The 25,810-nt window shown below is 44.7% G+C and overlaps 1 protein-coding gene across 1 annotated transcript in view; it reads left to right on the forward strand.

The window, feature by feature from the left end:
• EPHA5 (EPH receptor A5) overlaps positions 1 to 25,810 on the forward strand; it is a 409,399-nt gene that overhangs the window by 34,371 nt on the left and 349,218 nt on the right. Inside the window, exon 4 of the mRNA XM_084859796.1 lies at positions 5,196 to 5,260. Coding sequence (XP_084715922.1) covers positions 5,196 to 5,260 — 65 coding nt within the window. The remainder of the gene's footprint in view (positions 1 to 5,195; positions 5,261 to 25,810) is intronic.

The raw sequence follows: 25,810 nt of genomic DNA on the forward strand, positions 1-25,810 counted from the left end.
AAATGTCTCATTGGAAGTGTTTGGTATTCTGCAAGTGGAGTGGGAAGCTAATCCCACCCAGACAAGTCTGGCTTGCTTAGTTGTACAAATTAAATTCAAACTGTGAAATTATTTGAGAGAGAACGGTTCTGACCAGGAGTACATAGTATTTCTTATACGCATAGAATAATAGATGTATAAAGACCACGCGACCTAGTTTGCATGTCATGGTGGCAATTCTTGGGTTGTTTAACCCAGGAATTGAGGGCAAGAGCAGAGTGTACAAGCTATGTGCTCAGCATTTCTGCTTTTAATGAACAACTCAGGAATGCCCCAGTCCTGGGTTGTTCCATGACATGCGTGGGTAAACAAACCAGAGTTAACCCAATGAATTGCTCATGATTTGTTGCTGGGTTAACTCTGGGTTGTTTAACGCATAAACAACCCAGAATTTCCAGGTTTGCATGCCATGAAACAACCCAGGAATGGAGTGTTCCTGGGTTGTTAATTAAAATTGGAAACACTGAGTATGCGACTCTCGTGCTCCGCTTGCCCCTGCAGTTTTGCTGCCATGACGTGCAAAATGAGTCTTTCAGTTTAAGACCTATTTTTCCATGCTCCAAAATAGTCTTCTAAGGGTCAAAACTGAGCTGCTTCAGAGTCAGTTCCATGCTATCATTTCACTTAATTAAACAAAACAGTATGGGTAGCCACATTATATTTTTACAGAACGATTGCCTGAATGTGATTGTGACCCCTGTTTCCTTCATACTTGCACAAAACCAGCTGTGAAGGGTGGGGAGTAGTCCTACATTACTAGCAAGCTGCCTTGAGGACTGTCCCTGTTGGCTAAACATGAGAGAAATGAACCTTCAGCATTATTATGAATATGATGCTTTGTCTGTTTAGGTCACTACTTTTTCAGAAACATAGGCCATTTAGCTGTGCTGCAAAACTGATCCTTGTGGGTTAAGACATTTTTTGATGTTTTAATTAATGTATGCAAAGCAACTTTGTGCTATCAAACATTCCATCTAATTATATTCATTACTTGCTTCTCCAGGACAGGTTTTAATTAGTTATACAACAGTGTAGATCAATACTCACCGTGCACCATTGCAATTTGCAAAACGTATGTACTCTTCTGAACAACTTAATTATTGCAACTGTACCAGGCAGATTTCTTGTGGCTATGTCTTCCTTTTTTAAAAGTCAGTCTTTATAAGAATAAAGATTCGCAAATATATTTAGGCACTGGTGAAATGCCCTCTAAATTATGAGAGTCTGTGTGAAGGAGTTGAGGTGATTTTTGATTCCTACCACACTGACTCGTCTTGCCCCTTTGCTCCTGGGTCTCTTGCTTATGGACCAAACTGTGTGTAATACAGAGTAGTTTATTTCTTTTCCTATCCCTTTTTTAAAATGGAAAAGCAGCACAGGAGCCTGTCAGTGGCAGCAGAATAGTGTCAGAGGAGTCCTTCGCCTTTCCCTTGGTGTACGGGAAAGCAGCTAGTGTGGGGGTCTTTTGAGCAAGCAGTTTGTAGGAAGGGAAAGGATTAAGGAGCCCTTCCCAGTGCTTTCTGGCCCCCGAAGGCCACTACCAGTGCTGCTTTTCACTTTAAAGAAGTGGTATAAAAATGTGCAGCTGTGTCCAGTGTGTGGGTTGGCCACATGTATGACACGGGTTTTGGCCTCTTTCCTTAGTGGAAGGTTGATAAGTCTGAGAAGATTCTGGGGGTTAGTTTAATTGCTTGGGGTATCACTTAAAACACTGATGGCACTCTCCCCTGATTCTCCTATGCAGCTCCTAAGGGAATAGGGCATTTTAGGGACTGTCTCTCCCAGGCAAAAGACTGAACTTTCCGTGGACGTAGTCTGTTACCTTCCCCTCCCGTTTTCTGCAGGCACCAATGTGTGCAGGGGATTGTTCTGTAGGGAATAGTGTTTCAGCTATGTGAGCTGCAGTCTGAAGTGGTACAGTCCAGATATTGCTTTACCAACTTGCAAGGACTAGGTATTGGCCTGGTTTCCCAAACAGATGTACGCTGATGCTCAAAGGTGTGTGCACGCATGCGAGTGTGCATGTGCATGCACATGCATGCACATTTGCTTGATGATGGCACATTATGCATTCTCTGGGAAACACTGGTGTTCTTGCTAGAGCAATCAGTAAGTACAGAGCCGCCCTGGTTCAGAAGGGTAAAATGGACAGGCTTGCAGAGTATGGGACAGTGTTGTCATGCTGCCCTTTAGTGTCCTTTTTGCGAAACCCACAAATGATATAGTAAACATTTCTGAGTGGTTGCCTCTTAGTGGGAAGCCTCCCTGAGAGGAATGGTCTTGGTTTCTGATTATATCACGGGCACATTGTTTAGAAAAGAAAGGCCCATATTGGGCCTTTCTTGTTGCCTGTAATAACGGGATCTGATTTGGCCTTTAGTGTTGTTGTTATATATGTTTATCATCTAATATGATTAGCAGTGCTATTAGTAAAGTAAAGATTAAGACTGTAGTAGCCTTGAAGAATATCTGAAAGAATTAATCTGAAAAGATTGGTTTATGAAAAATGAATTAGCTCTCTAGATGCAGCAGAAAGGAATGCCCTAATACAAATCTATGGTGTGACTACACTTGGAATACTGTGTACAGTTCTGGTCACCACACCTAAAAAAAAGATACTGTAGAGCTGGAAAAAGTGCAGAAAAGGGCAACTAAAACAATCAAGGGCTGGAGCAACTCCCCTATAAGGGAAGGTTACAACAGCTAGGATTGTTTAGCTTGGAAAAAAGGAGGGTAAGGGGAGACATGATAGAGGTCTGCAAAATTCTGGAGAATGTGGATAGGGAGACATTTTTCTCCCTTCTCAAAATACTAGAACCTGGGGTCATCCAATGAAGCTGATTGGTGGGAGATTCAGGACAGATAAAAGGAAGTACTTCTTCACACACTGCAGAGTTCAGTGCTACCACAGGATGTAGTGATGGCCACCAATTTGGATGGCTTTAAAAGGGGGTTAGACAAATTCCTGGAGGAAAAGGCTATCAATGGCTACTAGTCCTGATGGTGATGTGCTACCTCCAGTACCAGAGGCAGTGAGCCTATGTGCACCAGTTGCTGGGGAACATGGGTGGAAGGGTGCCATTGCACTCATGCCCTGCTTGTGGGTTCCCAGTCGACAGCTCGTTGGCCACTGTGTGAACAAAATGCTGGATGAGATGCACCCTTGGTCTGATCCAGCAGGGCTGTTCTTATGTTCTTAATGTGATGCTGTCTAAGTTATCCCCCCCTCCCCCGATAGCAGTAGGCTTTGGGTTAGTTTAGCATGGACATTTTTCTTAAAAATGAAAAAAGCTCAGATTTAATCATAAGCAAAGAAAGGAAGCTGCTATAATTTTCCTCAGCTTGTTTAAGCGTGTGCAGATTTATTTTTTAATTACACTCTGTATTTGGACGATGGATTTTAGGTAATGCAAGAAAAATGTTGTAAGCTTGGGAATAGTTTATTGCTCTTTAATGTAAAACTCTGTTAATTGGCTGCATAGCTTGGCAGGGCAAAATGCTGTGGATTTAAGCACAGGCAGGGCTGCAATTCTGTCTGGAGCAGAAGGCACAATCTGCTAAGGGCTGCTGCTCCGCAAGCGCCTAGAAGTGCCTGGAATCTTAAAATGCATGATAGGCCCTTTTTCTTTCTGAAGCACTCTCTTAAATCCCTGGCTCTTGCGTGGGTTGTTCAATGCAACAGACGGAGCTTGAAATCCCTTTGCAAACAGATTCTTCTTGGGAGTAAACATTTCAGCGCTGTCAGCCCCAGGTGGACTGAAACCAGGGGACTTTCCGGAGCTGGTTTGGAGTCCTAACTCTCAAAAGCAGGGGTGGGCAAATTGTGTCCCTACAGATGTTTTGGCCTACAGCTCCCATCAGCCTTAGCCAGCATAGCCACTGGCTACGGATGATGGGAATTGTAGGCCAAAGCACCAATAGGGCCAGAAGTTGCCCACCCCTGCCCCAAACTGTTGAGTTATTCTGGGTTACCCTCTAAGATCTGGTGGCAGTCCTGTTTGTAGCAGAGACAAATTGAAGTCTCCTACTGGGAAGGAGACATTACACAGGCCAGGAGAGACAGGCAAGAAATCACAGGGGAATCATAGCACAGAGCTAGAAAAGCCACTTAGGTCTAGTGCTGGGTGAACATATCCCAAATGTATTAGTCATTTCCTTGGACAGTGATGCATTCATCTGTGTAATCTCAGATGAGAGTGCTCCTTCAGTTCGAGATCTCCTTCTGTGTATAGTTTTTGTGCATGCACAGGATCAAATTCCACTTTGGTTAGTAATCACGCAGTGTGTCATGAAATCATGCATCACCACGTTATATACCCCTTCCTGATTGGTTGTTTCCACGTGGCCTTCCTACAAGCTGGTCTAATTATGAAATTCGGTAGCATCACCACTTAAGCCCCGTCTGAAGCTTTGGAAAATGGAAGTGAGACTTCCTTGGATCTCAAGTGAAGTGTATCTTGTCTAGATTGGTCTGAAGCAAAATGGCCTTCTATCTGAATCAATGAAGCAGGTTCCAAAGATTTTTTTTTTCCTGTGCACCCCACTATTGGCCACCCATTCTGTTCCCTGCCCCAGTTTGTGCACATTGATTGTACTGTTTAAGTGGTACATATGAGCATAGTCCACTGCCAAAGATCATGTAATATACAGTCCTCTCCCCCACTGCTTTTGGTTCAGGTTTTAGCCTGTCCAGGAAAAGATTATCCAGAATGCAAGGCAAGGCATTGAGGGCCAGTGTAGTACAGTGCTTAGAGTGTTGAACTGGGACTCGGGAGTTCTGGGTTCTAGTCCCCACTTGGGCATGAAGCTCACTGGGTGACTTTGAGCCAGTCACTGACTCTCAACCTGACCTACCTCACAGGGTTGTAGTGAGGATAAAATGGAGGTGAGGAGGCCCATGTAAACCATGGGTTCCTGCAAGAGGAAAAAGGTGGGATATAAATGTAATAACAATTAATAAGTAAAAGGGTGCCCTTGGGATAACACAACCATGGCACCAGCCTAGAGGCTTCTGTGCTTCACAGGCCCAGCCAGGCTTGGCTTATTGCAGGTGGACAGGGTGTGACATGGTCATTTTTTGCCTGTGGCAGCAGTGATCATTTACCCCCTCCCCCCATTCACATTCAGTAACCTATTCTTCCTTTTATTTCTTCCAGTGAATTTATTGGACTCACGGTCAGTAATGGGGGATCTTGGATGGATCGCCTATCCAAAGAATGGGGTAAGTCTCTTGTGGTGACACTTGATGTGCTGTATTTCCCCTTTTTCACACAAGGCATGGAACATAGAATTCTCCAGAGTATTTTGTCAGCAATAGGAACCAAAAAGATTTTCAGCGAGGGTGGGACCCCTGAGCTTACTCAGGCATTGATTAGTAAGGCCTCTACATATGGTTCCCATTCTCATGAGTCGTTACAGGCAGATCCACCATTATACTCTTATGGTCTCCACATTTCTGAGTGACAAGGAATTCCAGGGAAGCATTAAAAACTGTTTGTTTCCTCTGGATGAGAGAACATTTGAGGCTTACAATGCTTGGTTTACTTTATTTTCAGAAGCAGAGCATAATGGAGGCAAATGCACCCTTATAAGCAGCCAGAACAGCCTGGCTGTCAGATTCCCAGAGAGGAGGCCCCCTCCACCTGAAGGATGCAGGGCTGGATCCTGCAAGCAGCCACCAAGTCCCTTTCTCAGTGCAGAGAGAGGCATGGAGCGCTGTGCCTCTCTTCGTATGGAGAAAAGAAAAGTGGACGGGGCTGAAGGGGTGGGTCACCCACCCCCTTGACATTGTCTGGCCCGCTGGCTTGGTCCGAAAGAGGTTGTCAGCCTCTGACCTAGTATCTGTCAGAACTTGGGGTCAAACTGAAAGTGTGTCATTAGGCACATGTTTAAACACCTGTGCTTAACTTGGCCACTTTCATTTTGGAGAACTGCCGCTGTGAGGCAATGATTAGGAATGTGCTCCCGATCTGGATTGGGCCGTTGCACCAGGTTTCTGTTGAAAATTGCTCCCTCCTTGCTGCTTTTAGCCCTCCAAATCCTGCTTACCTTGCATTTCATATTGGGGCCCTGCAGCTGCTGTCCCCAGAATTAAGGCAGGCAGGTTAAGGGCGCTTGTGTAAACATGGGACTAATGTTACACATGCATTTTGGTCCTTAGGGTCTCTCCAAGTTCAAGCTGCATTTCCTCTCCCTTCACTCCCTCTCCTTGGAGGGAGGGGTCAACTCTGTCAAGCTCTGGTAGACATCAAACTCCAACATCTGGAGAGAGAGTCCTAACTGTGAGGAGACAATCTCCTGTTGTTATGAGATCCTATTGATAATTCATGCAGGGGTCATCCTGGACTATTCGCATGCCATTAGTCTAACAAAATTCATTGTTGGCCAGCAGAAGACAAATGTTGCAATATCCCACTTCTTCTCATCTAAATATAGCTTCTCAGTATGAAACAGGAAATGATCTATCTAGACAGTGAGATGGTTCATTCTATACTTTTTGTATCTGTGGGCAGTATCCAACTATGTCATTCTGTTAGAGCAAATAATGTTGCCCTAGTGGAAACTAGGTTCTGAACTATGCACAAGAAAAGAATCCAACAGAAGTTACGTTTCTGCAAGCGTCGTTGTGCAAGTGGTTTTGCATAACGGTTTGCAACCCTTGTGCAAGGTGTTGTGCAACCAGTTGCATAACTGCTTGTGCACCTGGTTGCTCAAGTCTAATGGGCAACTGCTCTCCCAAAGGAAAGATTCAGCAGAGCTCCGCTAGCACTACTTAAGTTTGCGGAATGTCACATTGGATACTGCCCTTAGTCTCTTAGGGTGCAATCCTATCCAGATAGGCATCTGCCTCCGAACTCGGAGGTGACCACCTATCCAAAGCAGGGCAGGGAAGCACAGAGGGGATCATTCCCTCCGTGCTTCTCCTGCCCTGCATTTTTGGCTGGACAGCCGATTGCGACTGTATAGCCATGGGAGGACAGAGCAGGGAAGGAGGTTGCTGCACGACACATAGGATATGTCGTACAGGCATTTCTGCCCTCCCTGCCCCAGAATGCCCCCAGGCATGCCCCTGTTCAGCTGCTTTGCGCTCCTCTTGCGAGCACGGAGGACGAGGCTGTTCTGCGCTGCCTTGGAGGCAGCGGGGAAGCGGAGGGAGGTCGGTTCCCGGATAACAAAATATCCTATGGCCGTCTAGCCGCCGCTGACTAGTTGCCATTGGATTGCTCCCTTACTCCCACACCCTTTCCAGCCACTCCATTGTATTATCCCTACCCATCTTGTTGTCAGGGGTTTTTTTTCCAGTCAGTCTATCAAAGTTCTATACCACTGAGTCCTGTATGGAACTGTTTTTGTGGTTCCCTCCCCTACCCCACCCCCTTAGGTTTTTTTTTATAAAGATTGTTTGGACATCTGCAAACCTCAGGGTTACCCCGAGTCTACTGGTAATTCCATCTTGGTGTTGTTTTGGCTACACCACTGCACTGCATGCCTGAGAACACTCGAATTGGAAATGGAGGGAATGATTATGTGGGTGTGTAGAGTTTTGGCAAATAGAGTGACTTCTGTAAAATACCTCTCCACATTTTTTAAAAAAATTAGTATGATCTCTATGTGTATCTCTTTTATATATACTTGACATTTTATTAAAAATATTTTAAAGGTTTCTCCCCCCTCCCACACATAGTGGCGCTCATATAGTCAACTAGTTCCTGAAATGGTAACATGGGTGTTCTGGATCTATCCACTGCCCTAGTTTGCACATCACAACAACCCATGGTTTGTTTATAATGGTTGGTTCTTGTGAATGAAGTGGGAACTGGTGAGTGTGCTGGTATTCACTGCGCGATTGCTCCTGCTGCCGCTGGGCAGAGCTAAACAACCCAGGGATGCCTCATCGTCTGTGTTGTGCGAACCAGGTATTGTGGGTAGTTGCGGGAGGGACAACCCACAGTTGGAACCTATCGTTCTCACCAGAGCTAGTGTGGTAGAACAACCTAACTGTACTGCATATAGTGGAAACCCAGGTTATAATGCAAACGTGGGAACCTGTGACCCTCTGGATAATGATGGATTCCAGCTTCCATCAGCCCAAGCCAGCATGGCCAGTCATCAGGGATGGTGGGAGTTGTAGTCCTAAGAACAATTGGATGACCACAAGGTTGCTACCTGTGTTATAATGGGTTAATCCTACGTAGGCTATCTTGAGGTCTTGGGAGGAAGGATGAAATACAAATATAATAATAAACATCTTTCTCTGAGCCTGATAAACATCACTTGTTATTTCTTCATTCTGCCACATTATTCTTAGATATCATTTAAACTGATGAGGGTTGGTTTCTTCCAGCTAATTTGTTATGCAGTGCCAGCTGGACTTTTGCGTTTAACATTAAAGCTCAATATGTCTAAAACTTATTGTGTGGCTAAGGCTTTTCCCCTAAATATTTCTAAGGCCTAACTTAATATGCTGAAAATTTAGAGATGGTCATACTGTAGCTGTGTTTCACTGCTTGTGTTTATTCTGACTGCATCTAAAGAATGTCATATTTTAGAACAGTGCCTGCCTTGGGCTGAGCCCTGTGTTTGCTCCATGCTGTAATGGAATTGGAAGGTGCTGTCAGGCTCAAATAAAATATGGAATGATAAGAATCCCTCAAACTGCATTAGGGACCTTAACCAATTCCCATGGGGGTTAAAGAGAATATTTTTACTGACTTGGTGGAATTTGATTCAGCTCCCCTGGAACAGAAGAGAGCCATGTTTTAAAAGCTCCTTTCCTTCCTGTGGACTTTCAAATACATACTCCTCTAACATGCATCTGGATCCATGTAGGAGAAGCACCCTGTTTCTCTCCCCCACTCCACTCAAAATTGTAGCCTTATAAGCAGGGCTGGCTCCAGACATTTTGCTGCCTGAAGTGGAGGAAAAGATGGTCACCCCCACCCCATATTGCTTACAAAAGCCAGCTGGACTGGCAGTTGCATCTTCAACATTGGTGATGGGATAGTGTCCTCCACTACATCTGAGGCAGCAGGCTAGTTTCAGACCTCAAGAGGAATGGTCTGGCATTCACAGCTCTGCCTTCAGACAGCAGGAAACAGCTAGGAAGTTCATGAGGAGCAGCCAGGAGGCTGCCATTGCCTCACTCTGCCTAATGGTAGGGCCAGCCCTGCTCCTGAGACTGACTTTCATTTTTGAAGAAATTTCAGCTGTCAAGGGCTTTGTTACATACATCTGCATGTAACGTAGAGTTTGACCCCTGGTGTCAGACTTGAACCAGGGAGAGCTAGGGTTCAGCTCCCTGCTCAGGCATGAAGCTCACAGGGTGACGTTGGGCCAGTCCCTGTCTCTAGGGCACAATTGCTTCACAGGTTGTTGTGAAGCTTTTGGGTGGTGGTGAGGAATATAGGCTCTGAGCTCCTCTGAAAAAGGAAAAGATAAAATGGAATGTAAATGAGTAGCCCACCCTTTAAATGAAGGGTTTTGTACTTTCCATGCATACCCAGTGTGATAGCCAGTAAATGGCTCTTACAGCAATTTAGAACCCATGAGCTGGCCTGAGAGAGAGAAACTCTTGAGGAATCATCGCAGAAACATGGAGGAGGATGGTGACAAAGGACTGCACCCATGGCCTATCTAGGTGGGACTTTGCTGTATTGCTGAGGAGTGTGTGCATATCCTCCGTTCTCATAAGTGTGCTAAGGATGTCCAGTTATTTTTCCCGCAATTCTGGAGGAGATGGGGAAAAACTAATCTGCTTTCCTGTTCACCTTTTGGGGCAGGGCATACGTCCCTTTGATTCCCAGAATTGCTATGCAGATCTCATGACTCTGCTGGCTGTGGATAATGAGATTTGTAGTCCAACACATCTGGAGGGGACCAGGTTGGGGAAGGCTGTCTTAGACCCATGAATACCAAATGCAGAGAGGTGGGTGCCATGTGCGCACGTGTTTTTAAAACGATTTGCTCAACTTGATCTAAAAAGCCAATAAAACAATCTGAATTTGAATTAGCAGAAGCCCCTTAGACCCTTTGTTTCTGTGGGTTCTTACAAAATGTTAGTTGGCTCCAGTAAACCCATTTCTCTTGGATTTGTGCTCTGATATGTTTGCGGTGTTGTTTGAGTGATGAGAAATCATTCTCTAATGAATAATATTTTGTTTTCTTTTACAACTGGTATGGCTTTTGTTTATGCTGTTTGCTTAATAATTGCCTTTTTAAAGATCTGCTTTATGTAAATATTTACCTCTCAACTCCAGATATGCCTTTGAAAAAGGGAAGCTATAATTAAAAGGATAAAAGAAAAAGCCTTCAGAGGCTTAAGTGCCTTCACCAGATTCTCTGCTGTCATGTCATCCTTTGAAGGAGGCCTTAGCGTTCTGGTGCATGGAGGAGAGATTGGGATCCAGCAGTAGATCTCTGGGTGACTTACAGTAGATCTTCAAGAGCTTTTGAATCCCTATTTAACACTGGAAACAACAACAAAAGGTCTCTGGGCATCTCTACACCTGCAATTTGTCACACGTTCACGACTGGCCACTCACGGAAGTTTGCAGGTCCATTACACATCATTGTAACCCTCCATTGATTTTCCTGCCATTTCCCCCTGCCTATCCTGTGTTATCCCCAAATGGAAAAAATGCAGTATTTTTTCAGCCCACGCAACAGGAGTGCCATGGCCTGCCCGTGTACTTCTCCCATAGCGTGAAAAACACCTCTTTGTTTGGGGTTGTTGGGGGCGCAGTCATGATCATGATGGCAGTGATGTCGGGGTGGTGGGCATGTCGGTATACTGACCTCCATGCCCGCTTGCTGCCATGCCATGACTAAATGTACCGTCAGCTGCTTACTCTGCAACACAGAATGGCCAGCATGCCCGCTGTTTGCTGGGAAGCCAGTGCCTACGGGGGTGGGGTCCAGGCAGTTCGGTGGAGGTTGCTGTCCACCCACATTGCGTGTCAATCACAACCAAGCCACCAGTAATCTGCGAGGTGAGGCAAAGGGGCAGGAACCAGGGAGGAAATTTTGCGATGCCCCAGTGTGTGTGATGGCTTTTTGCGGAAAAGTACCCACCCTGTGAAAAGGTAAAGAATGGCGTGTAAGAAGATAGTCTATGTAAAGGAGCCCGATCGAATCCTGCAATGAAACTGGATGGAGAAAGCCCCCATAGCTAATGCGGATTTCTGCCCCTGTGTGATGAACACCTCTGTTTCCCTTTAGGCTGCTGAAAATTAAGCTGCTGAAATGGCAAGAGTTAAGGGGAAAACCAGGAGCCCAAATGGATTTTTGTGTGTGAAAGGACCCCAGGCTCAATTTTGGTATTAAAACAAATTCCTGGGCTGAGCATGTGCTCAGAGGCACTTGATTCTAAACATACGCCCTCCCTTCCTCCCAAGCCACTGATTTCCACCTGGTAGACCTCAGTCTGCTAGCAAAATGCCAGAAGATGTAGCAAGCCTAAGGTCTGCCCTTCCCCACCTGATTGTACTAAAGATTAATCTTCATGTGATCCTTTAGCCTTTCCTTTCAGTAGTATGCCTGTCTCATGTCTACCACTAGTCCTGGAGCGTCAACATTTCAATAGCTTTCACATTTCGCAATGACTGCAGCGTTACGGTTTACGCTAAAATCCTAAAAGCAAACGACTTTCTGGAAATACATATACTTGGGTCTGAAGTAGGGCATACACATCATGTAAAGCAAAGCACAATGGCAACCTCCCTCTACATGGAAAGTTAGCATGTCAGGGTAGAACTCTCCTGGCTTGCTAGTTCTGAATGCGCAGGGAATATTTTTTATTATTATTATTTGGGGGAACATTCATACACTTGGTTTTCTCTCGAACAATCTGAAATGTTACAGTCCATATCAGATAGACAGACCTGCGCTATATAGTCAGTGACCTCCTGTGGTATGATAATTGCACTAGAGTTGCTAGTTGTGTTGCTTTGTTCTGTCAGTGGCCTTCACTGAGATGGATCTTGTTCAAGTCATGTGAAGTCAAAGATTCGAAAGGCTGGATAATCTAGGCCTTTGAGATAACATTAGAAGAGGAAAATGGTGACAAACAGAATAAGAATGGAATGGCACAGTCCTATGGGTTGTGCCCTGGGTACTCGAAAGCCCCTGAACCCGGAGCCTTATGAGTATCCTATGCAGAGCAGGAGGTGCCTTGTGCCTCCCACGCTGCGTTTCAGGTAGATGGGCAATTCTGCCTGGCTAGTGGAGGCTGCACTGGCATTCGGCCCCCCGAAATCCGTGGCGTAACGGCCTGCCCCCCCCCCGCGGATTCCCCCCGGGACGAAGCTTACTTGGGGCGGATGTTCTGGACAGCAGCAGCTCTAGCGGCGGCGGCTGGTCTTTCGACCGGCTGCCACAGCTGCCATTTGCATCCTGGTCTTTGCTGTGATAGTTTGCCCACTACACTGGCATTCGGCCTCACTGAAATCCGTGGCGGAATTCTCCACCATCCCTACCTCTCTCTGGGCTTGCATCCAGGAAACTGAAGAATCCTGTGTCCCCCAGATGCTGTCTAGGAGCCATAAGATTGCTCTCAAAATAAATCTGGTCAGTGTGATGTAAAAAATACATCACAAATTATTGGATTTGATTTGTGGATTAAAATATGGAATCAGCAACAGGGATGCCATGTCTCAGAACAGATGAAAACATAGTCCAAGTGCAGAGAAGTGGGTTTTCTGGAAAATTTTGAATTTGAATATTTTCCAGAACATTTTCTGGAAAACATTCTGATGCAGGTTAGGCTAATTCGTGTAGGCTCAGCATTGGAAAGTTTTCAGTTTGCATCCAAAAATCGCTAGAGAGTAAATCTAATTTAGCATGTTTGCTAAATGCAACGAAATTAAACAAAGCTAAAGAAGTACCACGTGTTAATTTTATGTCTCAATACACCACAAGTATGTCACCTGAAAAATTTAAAGACAATATCACGTACAGCCCTTACTGTTTAAGTGTCAGAAAGAAGCAAAGGTACTGAAAACTGTGGATTTCAGTACCTTTGATACTAATTCAGCCATCCCCAACCTGGTGCCCTCCAGATACGTTGGACTGCAACTCCCAGCATCCTTCAGGCAGCATGGAGGACACCAGGTTAGGAAGGGTGCACTGATTAATTTTAGCAACCTAAAGAACTGTGCATGATATGCTGACAACCACTCATAGAGTCATAGAATCGTAGGGTTGGAAGGGGCCTATGAGACCATTGAGTCCAACCCCCTGCTCAATGCAGGAATCCGAGTCAGAGCATCCCTGACAGATGGCTGTCCAGCCTCGTCTTGAACGCCTCCAGTGTGGGAGAGCCCACTACCTCCCTAGGTAATTGGTTTCATTGTCATATTGCTCTAACAGTCAGGACGTTTTTCCTGATGTTCAGCTGGAATCTGGCTTCCTGTAACTTGAGCCCATTATTCCCTGTCCTACACTCTGGGCTGATCAAGAAGAGATCCTGGCTTTCCTCTCTGTGACAACCGTCCAAGTATCTGAAGAGTGCTATCTAGGGATGTCATAAAAATCCACTGCGGACCCCAAAGAGGCTGAATTTGTGGACACGATCTGTATTTATAATCTTACTTTGTACAGCATTTACATTCTTAGGCACTTAAGAGATGATCATCTTGTGATGATAGTATGAGAGAGATGTTACTGTGGCAGGCAGTTCTTGGTACAGGTTTCCAAGAAGTAAAATATGATGTGCTCTAGAATCGATATTTGGAATTGAAGAAGTATTTGGAAACCCTCCTCGTTTTCTGTCTCCTCAGATAACAATTTAAAGAAATAGAGTCAGTAGATTCGTAACATATTTTGGTGGAGAAGGAATAAATGTACCCTCACGACTTGCTCCATTAATTTGTGTAACCCAAGGCAAGTGTGTAAAGTGTGTATTAGATCCTGAGCTCTTTTCAGGTTACAGACATGGTGTTTCATGTTATAGTCAATGCATTGTTTGGTCTTGCATGCTAACAGTTTGTAATCCATCTATTCTAAATAGTAATTGTAGGGGGAGATGGGGGATCAGAAGTGGGGGGAGATGGGGGATCAGAAGTAGGATGTACGAAAGTGACTTATCTTTCTGCGGATTATGTTGATGGTGGGGGGGAGGCGTTCCGTCCCTCCCTCCGGAATCCTGGCTGGGGGGGAGGCGCTCCGTTCCTCCCCCCCGGAATCCTGGCCGGCCAGCTGTGCTCCGCAGCAATTCTGTGGAGCTGCCAGCTGGCTCTGCCAGCAGCTGGACATCCGGCCACTGGCTAGCAGGGACGCAAATGGCGGCGGCCATAGCCGCTGCTGTTTGCGTGCCTGCAGTCAGCCATGATAGGCTACGTAAATGTTTACGTAGCCTATCACGGCTGATTAAAAAAAAAACACAACCTGCGCGTACGCAAATGGTGGCGGCCATGGCCGCCGCCATTCGCGTTCCTTATTTTGGCATGTCTTAGTCTACGTAAACATTTACGTAGACTAAGACAGCGAAAATAAGGGGAATGCAAATAGCGTAGCGTCTACGCTATTTGCGTCCCCCTTATTTTCACCCTCTTAGTCTACGTAAATGTTTACGTAGACTAAGACGTGCCAAAATAAGGAACATGAATGGCGGCGCCCATGGCCGCTGCCATTTGCATACGCGCGTTTTTTTTGTCTTTGTTTTTTAAGTCAGCTGTGATAGGCTACGTAAACATTTACGTAGCCTATCACGGTGTTTTTTTAAAATCTAGCCGTGATAGGCTATGTAAATCTTTACGTAGCCTATCACGTTTTTGTTTTTTTTTAACCTGGAAACGGCGGCGGCGGCAGCCAGTCGGAAGACCGGCCGCTGCCGCTGCTGAACCGCCGCTGGAGCCGCCGCCGCCAGGAAGATCCACCCAAGGTAAGTCTCGTCCCAAGGGGGCGGCGGGGGGGGCGGCGGGGGGGGCGGGCCGTTCCGCCACCGATTTTGGGGGGCCGAATGCGCTGGCATTCGGCCTCCCCAAGATCCGTGGCGGAACTTTCGTACATCCCTAACCAGAAGTTGGGCAGGGTTTTAACGCTTTACCCCATCCAGCGATTCTGATGAAAATCTGTTATTTAAAGTAGAAAAATTAAGCATACAAGACCAAACTGTTAGTTTAATATAACAAGAAAAACCAGGTATAAATCCTACAGAATTGCCCTGGGGCATATGGTACTTCATTAAGGCTACGTAGACTTTCGCTTTGTTCTGTTCTGCCCATTTGGCATTAAAAACATAAAAAGCAATGATCACACCTTGTTTTGAAAGCTCCATGTCTTCCTGCCCCCTTGTGAGGGCTTGATTTCCCCTCAGTCCTCCTTCTGGTCCTGTTTTATCCAAGTAAGAATACAGCACACCTGCCTTATGTCTGTGTAGTCAGTTGCTTCTTTCCTCCAGTGATTTCCCTGAATTTCTTGTAGCGTATTCATCAGGAAACCTTCTCCTTGCTCCTTTGAGTATTGGTTGCGTGTTGTGGCTCATCATACAATTACATGTTATGCTGCATTTCAGTCTCTCTCTTGGCATTTCTACACCAGCCTAAAATCCTCCACTTAAAATGGGCTTTCTGCTTCTATTTTAAATGCAGGATCACCACTGACTTCCTTTACAATAGCTTCCTTTTTCCCTTCCCCTTTCCCCCTCCCCGCCTTACCTGAGTCTTCCATTATCTGTCATTGATCTCCCGCCTGTTAAGTCTTTTCACGGAGGAAAAGAAGCAGAATACAAGGGGGTAATCTGAGAGCTCATTATCTGCGATCTATAACATCTATTTAAAAACGGAACAAAGGGCATTTAGTGCAGGAGGGTCACGGCAGGGTCACTGCGTCATGTAAAGAGCCCGCAAACTTCCGTGAAGGAGCAATCCCAATCGCAGGATAAAAGCCTAGTGTGAAGGAGCCCCCCCTCCCCCCGCAAAGCTCCAGTAGGAAAAGAAACATACACCAACATGGCTAGAATCATGTATAAAGCTTTTTTCATTGCAGAAGGCAAAGAACTGGCTAATTACCTCCCATGACCACCACCAAAGAAACAAAGCAAGTAATTGCCCCTGACCAGGGAGGAGAAAATTGTGGGTTAGTGGGAAATGCCAGCTAAACTTACTAAGCAGGTGTCTTCTGCCCATGTGTAACTTTGTTATTGCTTTGTTCCAGAGTGCTGCTGTTGTGTCCCTTTTTGAAATGTAAAAGTAATTTAACTTTAGACTAATCAGTGTGACTGAAGAGTTGTACAAATTGTTTCTGTAGCATACTTGCTGTGACAGTGCTCTGATTTGGTATTGTAGCTTGACAGCTGAACAAATATGAAGGAGGAAGCTTTGCCAGGGGTGGGGGGAGTATGGTTGTGGTAAAAGTCTGTTAGGAAAAACTGAGCAAATCCCTTAAAAGAGCTTCTGCTGGTACCCTACAAGGCTAGTGAAATTGACTGTATTGGTTTGCAAACAGCTTGTATCTAGTCAATTTCACTTTAGAAATCTGATTTTGAAAGCACTCATGTGAGGGTATATATGAATATACACCCATCCTTTAAATTAAAACAGTTGGAAAACTACTTTGGGAACTTTGTATGCGTGCATGTGTTAGCCATCACAGGCACTATCTAATAGTCACCCCCAGACCTCCATATGTCTATTGCCACAGAGCGGGCTAGCTTTCCTGGGGCATTTTCCAGGCTTTTCCAGGGTAGAGCTACATAAATCTGGGTTTTCATCCTCCATCATGAAAACCATGCTCAGTTATTAATGTTGAAAATAAGATAATTACACAATATTTATTTTAATAGAAATATCACATAACCTTTTGATGCCCAGTTTACACTCCTATCCTGTATGCCTTCAACACCACACCCTGTTTGCATTACTGTGGTCATGTTAAGTATTAGAAAGCCCACTTTGACGGCTCCCATCCGTGATAGTATAGATGCTGTAATATTGCAAGATCACATGTCGAGATGCTGCCCAGATTTACTGTAAATGTCCCAATGGCTGCACTGTGCATATAAAAGATTTAATATCTGCTGCAGGGCTGTGCTCACTGTTGCTTTTTGCTCTGCTCTGTCACAAAACTGACTGTTGGAAGGATTGCTCTGGAATTGGGAAGAATTATTAGTGGTCGCCTAGAGAAAATACTCCTATGGAAATTAAGTTTTAAAGTTACTCTTTTAGTAACATTAAAACTGCATTTATGTGATATCTCATGTGATTTGTGCTCAAGATGACATTGAAAAACCAAAAAAATCTAATAAAGAGACTTTTTTTTTTTAACAAAGTGTGTTTCTTTTTAAAGTTCATCACTGGTCTCTGCAGTAGACTAGTCAGATTTCTGGAAAACATGGAAGATGAAGGCATTTGGAGGGAATAAGTGGAAATCAGATGTTCCTAAATAAAAAAAATGTGCTAAATTTTAAAGATCTAGGTTACTCGATTTCATACATTTTGGGCGCAATCTTAGAAAATGGAAAATTTCTTAGAAATGGTTACCCATATAAAGGAATAAAGGGTGGGGCGTGTGCACCCCAAAATAAGCTTTGGGCCACCCTAAATCATACCTCAGTAGAAATGGGAGACTGCTGCCTTTGAAGTGCTCCAGCATTCTGTCCAGCCCAGTGCTTCATTTTGGCGCAAATCACTCTGAAGCATGTAGTCTCCAAGCCAATCTTTTCCAATGTACATATAAAGGAATAAGGAACTCAGGATGTGCACTCCAAAATTAGGTTTGGATGACTTCAAATTACTTTGCCACACTCCTGGGAGACAGCACCCGATGAGATGCCATAGCACCCTGTCTGGCCCAAGGCTTGTTTTTTCAGAAATCACCCTCAGACATGCAGCTGCTATGCCATTTATTGCAGTAGACAAATAGATTATGTATTTATCATCATCATCATTTACATACCGTCCAATAGGCCAACTTCTCTGTGTGGTTCACAAAAATTAGAAACCACAAATACAAAATAATAAAAACATATTATAACATCTTTAACTTATAAAATTTAAAAACTATTTAAACAGCTAAAATAGTTACGGTAAGATACTGATACCTGATAAAAACAGCTGACATAAATGCCCCATCCTGTGCTGTCACATGCCTGGGAGTAGAGGACAGTCTTAACCTGGCACCGAAAAGATGACAATGTTGGTGCCATGTGGACCTCAGTGGGGAGAATATTCCAAATCGGGAGGCCACCATTGAGAAGGCCCTCTCCCTTGTTGCCACCTTCTGGACCTCCCTTGGAGGAAACTCTTGGAGGAAGGCCTCAGAAGTTGACTGTATTTATATTAGCCCACCCAATAACATTGTTCTCTGGGCTGTGTACAGAAAATGATAAAATACAGCTTACAAATGCAATAGCATAGAGTCACAATTTGCAACACAGAAGACTTGTTCCAGGAAGAAAGAGGAATAAAAACAGACAAATCAAAAGTACACAGCTCATAAAAAGGTGCTAAAAACACTAAAATTGTATACTACTAGAATCACAGTGTGTTCTTTTTAAGGTCTTGGTGAATAAAAACAAATCTTCACCTAGTGATGAAAAGACCACAGGGAAGGTGCCAGGTAAGCCTCTCTGGGATATTATTCCACAGCCAGGGTGCCATTACTGAGAAGACCTTCTTCCTGGTAGGAAATTTAACTTGGTGGGGACACCTGAAGTAGAGCCTCTGAAGATAATTGCAAAGTTTGGGTAGGCATAATGAGTAGAAGGCATCTTGGGCCCAGGGTGTCAAGGTATCTTGGGCCCAGGGTGTCAAGGACTTTAAAGATGAAAATAGCACTCTGAATTGGACCTAGAAACTGACTGGGAGCCAGTGCTGATAACAAAGTGCTGATGTAATATGATCATATCGAGCAATCTGAGTTAGCAGGTTTGTGCTGCTATTTTGGATCAGCTGGAGTTTCTGGACCAGTCCCATGTACAGCACATTGCAGTAGTCCAGAACATTGGTAACTATGGCCAGGCTATCGCCATCCAGGTAAGGCCACAGATGGCATATCACCAGAAGCTGATAAAAGGTGCTCTGAGCCACAGAGGCCACTTGGGCCTCTAGTGACAGTGCTGGATCAATAAGCACCCCTAAAGAGCAAACCTGGTCCATTTGGCAGAGTGCAGCCCTTTCCAGAACAAGCTGAACACCCACCAACAGTTCCTTCTGTCTTTTTTGGTGGCACCTTATAAGAACATAAGAGCCATGCTGGATCAGACCAAGGGTCCATCTAGTCCAGAATTCTGTTCATACAGTGGCCAACTAGCTGTCAACCAGGAAACCACAACCAGGACACGAGTGCAACAGCACTCTCCCACCCATGTTCCCCAGCAACTGGTGTACATATGCGTACAACCTCTGATACTGGAGTTATCAGCCATATAGCCATCAGGACTAGTAGCCGTTGATAACCTTCTCCTCAATGAATTTGTCTAATCCCCTTTTAAAGCCATCCAAATTGGTGGCCATCACTGCATCTTGAGGTCGCAAATTCCATAGTTTGACTATGCTCTGTGTGAATGACCCCGGGCTCTAGTATTATGTGAAAGGGAAAAAAGTCTCACATCAAATCTCCATGTAAACTCTCCCACCATGATGATGTTAAACAGCATGGAGGAGAACTTCCATGAAGTCAAGCAGTGCTTCCTCAGCAGCACATTCTGGAATTGGCTGTCCAGATAGTGGAATGCACCCCAAGCAGGGGGCCTCCAACACCCAGCTCAGACAGCCCACCCAGAAGGATACTTTGGTCAATGGTACTGAAAGCCTCTGAGAGGTCCAAGATGCCAAGAGTAGACACAGCGTTGTACTCCCCCTGTCTCTCTCTTGGAACAGGGCATCCCACAGAGTGATCATGGCAATTTCTGTCCCAATGTCAGGCCTGAACCCCATTTGAAATGGATCAAGAAAATCAGTGAATTAGTAGAGATGGGCAAGCATCCCTGTTTCAGGTTGGCTTGGCTTGGCAATTAACTGAGCTATTTCCGAATTGGGGGGAGGGGGAGAAATGAACTGGTTAATCTCCATTCCAATCCAAAATGAACTGGAAGAGCTCACCCATGTCTTTCCCCCCCACATGTATAGGCAATAATTGGCATAAGGGCTGCATTAGAGTGATTTGTGAAAAATTAAGCATTGGGCCAGATACGATACTACTAGTGTGTCCTGAAGGCAACATATCTCCCAGTGAGTGGTATGGGTATGTCAGTTTTGGGGTGCACATCCATAATTTCTTACTTTATGTATTTTGGCCACTGTTAGTGGCGGGTTACAGACTTGAGAATGATTTGAGCCAAAACAAAGCACTGGGCTGGACTAGGTTGCAGAGCATTTCAAAGGTCTCCTGGTTGTGTTGGTACATGATTTCGAATGACTCAAAGATCTCCAAATTATATAGCCCTCCATTTGGCCCCACTAGTTCCTTATACCTTTGTATGGATAAGTTCCTGGGAGATGGTGGTCATTTTCCAAGGTTGCGGCCAAAAGGGGTGCTATATAATTTGGAGATCTAGATTCTTGAATTCAGTGCACCTGATTGCAAAAATGCCTTCGTGATTTTTTCCCCTGGATTTCTGACCTGTCTATAGCTGCTGTACTACAGGAGCTGTCCTACACATTTGATTCATTTTAAGGGAAGCAAATAACGTTTCATGTGGGATTTGGCACATCCCTGCTTGGATGTGTTTACAGAGAAACTGTGAGCATATCCTCTTCATATTTTAGGGATGTTGCAGTAATCTAGTGGATTTGATTTCCAGCACAGATGCTGTTGTTCTGCAGATGTGAACAGTTATCCTGACCCTCCCTTTCGTCTGATTTCTGACTGACCTTCCATCCTGGGAAAATATTATCAGTGGCTTGATGTGCAAACTCTTGGGCAAGCATAAGAGTGAGGATACACATCCTATAGAAATAGACGTGTACGTCTTTTATTTATTTGTTACATTTATATCTCGCCTTTCCTCCAAAGAGCCCAAGGCAGTGTACATGATCCTCCTCCTTTCCATTTTATCCTCCCAACAACCCTGTGAGGTAGGTTAAGCTGGGAGTCGGTGAATGGCCCAAAGTCACCCAGTGAGCTCCATGGCCAAGAGGGTACTAGAACCCAGATCTCCTGAGCCCCAGTTCAATACTCTAACCACTACACCACACTGGTAGCACATTATGCTTGCAGTTCCTAAAAGCAAGGATGTCCAAGACACTCAGTAGAAGCTGCATGGATATCTGAGACATTGGGGTGGAAAAGTGGAAAGCTTCTGGGAAATAAAGGGACAGGTTTTACACATACGTAATATCTGCTCAGTATTTGGCCTACATGAATTATTTCTAATTGTGCATTAAAAAAAATCAAACTGATCGATGGCAATTACTCTGTCCGGTACAGTGCAGGTGCCATAATATTCTTAAGGATGTTGAGTTTTGTTTCCTTGGGGAACTTCCATGAAGCCAACTTTCAATTTTTCAACTTGTTTGTACCATCCAAATTTCTTTATGGTGGTACAATTGTCAAAATTTTGCTGGGTAATGCAGCATTTTGAGTGCAGCTGTGATTGGTAAGGTATCTGTAATTGCTGCTGCTGATCTGCAATAAACCAGTAACTGGAAGGCATTGGCCTGATTACACATCTCGACAAAAATGCAAGTTTATTTATTGGGTCACAAATCATTTTAGACAGTGCCGCTAAGAGGTATAGCCAGCAATATAATTCTGTGCAATAAAGTCCCTCCATTGCCTGAGCTCCTTCTTGTTTGCAGTGAACTTTTATTCTCATCTCAGATTAAATTATTATGATGTCTTTTTAATGTAATTTTAATAGTGGTTTATCTGCATGTTTTAATCCCTGTTGGTAATTCTGAAGCATTTAAAATCCATACAAGATTAAGATGATGATTTTAACAAACTTTCCTCATGCAAACCTGAGCCAGGAAACCCCAGTGCAAACTCGGCTTCCATCTAGCCCCCCACTTCCAACCTCCAAATAACTACTGTGAGTTTGACCCGGCCTTCATGAGCCAAGTCAAAAGGGACTGGAGTCCTGGATGGCAACTGGTAGCACTGAGGCTTTTGTCTGTTCTGCTAGCTGATGAACACAAACCCCCTTTGCAGTGGCTGGTGGCCATCTTCTCCGTTGTCCTTCTCATGCTTCTCTCAGTTGATCAAATCGTGCGGCAGAGTGAAGTGGCTTATTTTGTTCCCCTGTAATGGGTGGCAAGTTGTTGTCCTGAGTAGGTAATGGGATGGCCTCAGGTGCCTCCCTGTCTGTGGCCAGCTCGGCTCCTCCCACCTCACCTCATGTCAGGGTGGAAACTGAGCCCAGAGAGCCTCAGAGCAGTTCGGATTCTGAGGAGGAACAGCAATCCGTGGGAGAGGGGCCAGCTCATCCCTCACAGGCTCAGCACCTGGCAGAGATTCCTCCTGCCAGCATTCCTGAGATAGATAGTGACCCTGGCAGTGAGGGAGTGTGCGGGGGGGGGGGGGGCTTCTTAGATGCTCGATGCAGACGCAAAGAGCGACGAGCGATGGAGGGTGCAGAAAGGAGGCGTAGCGCCCGTTTGGCGCGCAAGCAACAGCCGCCTCCCATGGACCCAAGGGAAAGAGGGAGGATCTCTCCCTAGCCCATAAGTTCTGGGTCTTCAAGTAACTCTTTCAAACGGGGATCAACTGCCTACTTGAAGCTTAGCCCACTCTGCTGTTCCTTGCTTTAGTCGCTGGTGATTAGCATCTGAAAGAATCATTAAGTTTAAAAGGATTAAAGCTTTGAAAAGAAATCCTTTCGTCTGTGTCTTGAGTTAGCTACTGGAATCTACTGAGAGAGGCCACCAAGGCGCTCCTGACACCTCACAAGACTAATTCGTAGTGCTGCCATTTTCCCCCTTTCCTCCTCTTTTACCTTGCTTTTAACTTGGTGTGATCCGCTTCCCCCTTCTCTTTGCTGCTCAGGTGAGCCCTAATACTTTCCCCTCCCTCTTGCGTCTGAATATCTTTTATTAAAAAAAATATTATTAGTTATGCCAGTTGTTCTGTTATACAGTGAAGAAGAAAGAGTTGAAGGTGAATCACCGGGCCACGTGAACTTTATTTTTGTAATGGGGGCAGGAAGGGGTTGTCATTGAAATACTGCTTTATTATCATTGGATGGACTTTGAGTGGGGAGGATTGAGCCTTAAATTCACATGCTCCTCCTCTCATCACAGGCAGAATGGCTGAACTAGAGAATCCTTGGTGTGTTTAAAGGCAGGTTCTTCGTGATCCTGAGAGATTAAGGGCGAAATCCTATGCATGCTTAGACGAAAAAAGTCCTACAAGTCCCAGCATTCCCAAGACAGCTTGGCTGGCTTGGGAATGCTGGGAATTGTAGGACCTTTTTCTGTCTAAACATGCATAGGATTGTGCCCTAAGCATATTTTCTTTTGGAGGGTTTAGTCTTGCAAGATCTCTTCAGACAAAGGTGGGCTTTGCCACTTCAGTCATTCAGTTCTCCCTGGGTTGGGTAGTGTGACATAGGAGTGAGTGGAGATCTGAAGAAAGAATGCCTATTGCTGAGCTCTCTAGAAATACAAGTTTCTCTGCATGTCTGTTTGTAGAACTGAACAGAACCTTTTTTCTGAAGCCCCCCCAGTTGTTTTTTTCTTCTTGTTTTCTAAAACCACCCCAGAAACATCATGTCCAAGAAAGCTCTCATTATTGAAATTGCTTATTTTCTAGCATCAAAACCATCTCTGTTACACAAAGAGCTCCAAACATTACAAGAATTTGATTTCCCTTGTTTGTCTCTCTTTAGGCTTCTTGCAGTCTGGATGATAATAGTAATAATAATAAATCATTGCCCCCCTGCTGTGTTAAAAATGTTAATTAAATCTTGTTAAATTTTTGACAAGTTGTTTTCCTACTGATTTATAATTTTATGTCATTACTTGATTAGAGTAGGAAAATCTTTTTTTAAATAAGCAACGTGTGGCTATATTCTTTTTATTATTATTAAAGGAGAAAAGTTACACCTGCATATTTATTGCAAAAAAGAGATAGATATTAACATTTAAAACAAAGCATATAAAAATATAAATATTTGATTTATATCAGGCAGATATGATCCTACATTATGATCTAAATGTTTCAGAACAACATGGGTTGGATTCAGAGGACGTTAATCACGTTTTAGTCCCATTGAAATCAATGGAACAAATTGATTTCAATGGGATTGAAGCATGACACTTTTGGATCCAGCCCCATGAACTATGTCAATTTTTCATAGCGAGACCAGTGTCAATTGAAAGTTAAGAAGCCAACTAGCATATAATTCCATCTTGTACCACCTTGTAGCGAACTCCACATATTTAATTTATATGTAGTGTGTTAGTAGTGCTTTGTTTGGCTGGCAGTAGGTTCAGGGCACAATCGGCTCTGTTGTGTGCTCCCCCCCTCCCCAGTTTTATTATGAGGGTGGGAGAAAAATTCATCCCAGAACTTAATAAACTTCTGTTGCATGATGTTCTAGACTGCAGTCCCATGCTCACTTACCTGAGAATAGGGATGGGTGAATCTGTCAATTTCAGATTTGCCCAGTTATTCATTTTCACAACCATAAGTTCATTTCAGCTGTTTCCCTATCAGTGTGCAAATTTGGCAAAAACAGCACAAAAACACACTATTCTTCTAATATATGCATTTTTTTAATGCACTCCTCCCCTGGTGGGGAAAGACAACCTGAAACAATGGGGGATGGGATGAGATAAGGTGGGGAGGCTCCCCTCACTTACATTCCCCTTACATCCAAAGCAGACATGTGTATGTACCTGTGTTTTAGATGTGAACAGGATAGACACTTGAAGAAAAAATGTGACTTCACCCAGGATCGCTCCAAGGCATCCCTAACCCTTCCCCCTTGCTCGGGCCAGCACTTTGAAACAGGAGTGAAGACCCCCTCCCCCGCTTGAGGATATTCCCTTGAGGATAACCTATTGGGTCCACGTTAGGGATGTACGAAAGTCACTTACCTTTTAACGAAATTGGATTCGAAGTGAGGGGGAGGTGCTCCGTCCCTCCCCCCCCCCGAATCCTGGCTGGCCGGGTCCGCAAATGGCGGCGGCCATAGCCGCCGCCGTTTGCGTCCCTGCAGTCAGCCTTGATAGGCTACGTAAATGTTTAGGTAGCCTATCACGGCTGATTTAAAAGAAAAAAACCCCGCGCGTACGCAAATGGCGGTGCCCATTTGCGCTCCTTATTTTGACACATCTTAGTCTACGTAAACATTTACGTAGACTAAGACGGCGAAAATAAGGGGAACGCAAATAGCGTAGCGTCTACGCTATTTGTGTTCCCCTTATTTTTGCCGTCTTAGTCTATGTAAATGTTTACGTAGACTAAGACGTGTCAAAATAAGGAACGCAAATGGCGGCGCCCATGGGTGCCACCATTTGCATACGTGCGTTTTTTTTTCTTTTAAATCAGCCGTGATAGGCTATGTAAAGATTTACGTAGCCTATCACGGTATTTTTTAAAAATCTAGCCGTGATAGGCTACGTAAATCTTTACGTAGCCTATCACTTTTTTTTTTTTAACTGGAAATGGTGGCGATGGCAGCCAGTCGGAAGACCAGCCGCCACCGGAGCCGCCACTGCCAGGAAGATTCGCCCAAGGTAAGTCCCGTCCCGGGGGGGTGGTGGGGGGGTGGCAGACCGTTTTGCCACCGATTTCGGGGGGCCGAATGCGCTGGCATTCGGCCTCCCCAAGATTCGTGGCGAAATTCTCTGACATCCCTACGTGCCAAGAGTGGTGCCAAAGCTGAAAG

Source organism: Heloderma suspectum, chromosome 5 (assembly GCF_057233095.1).
Source record: "Heloderma suspectum isolate Gila_16-S chromosome 5, 16-S_ref, whole genome shotgun sequence".
Lineage (NCBI taxonomy): Eukaryota > Metazoa > Chordata > Lepidosauria > Squamata > Helodermatidae > Heloderma > Heloderma suspectum.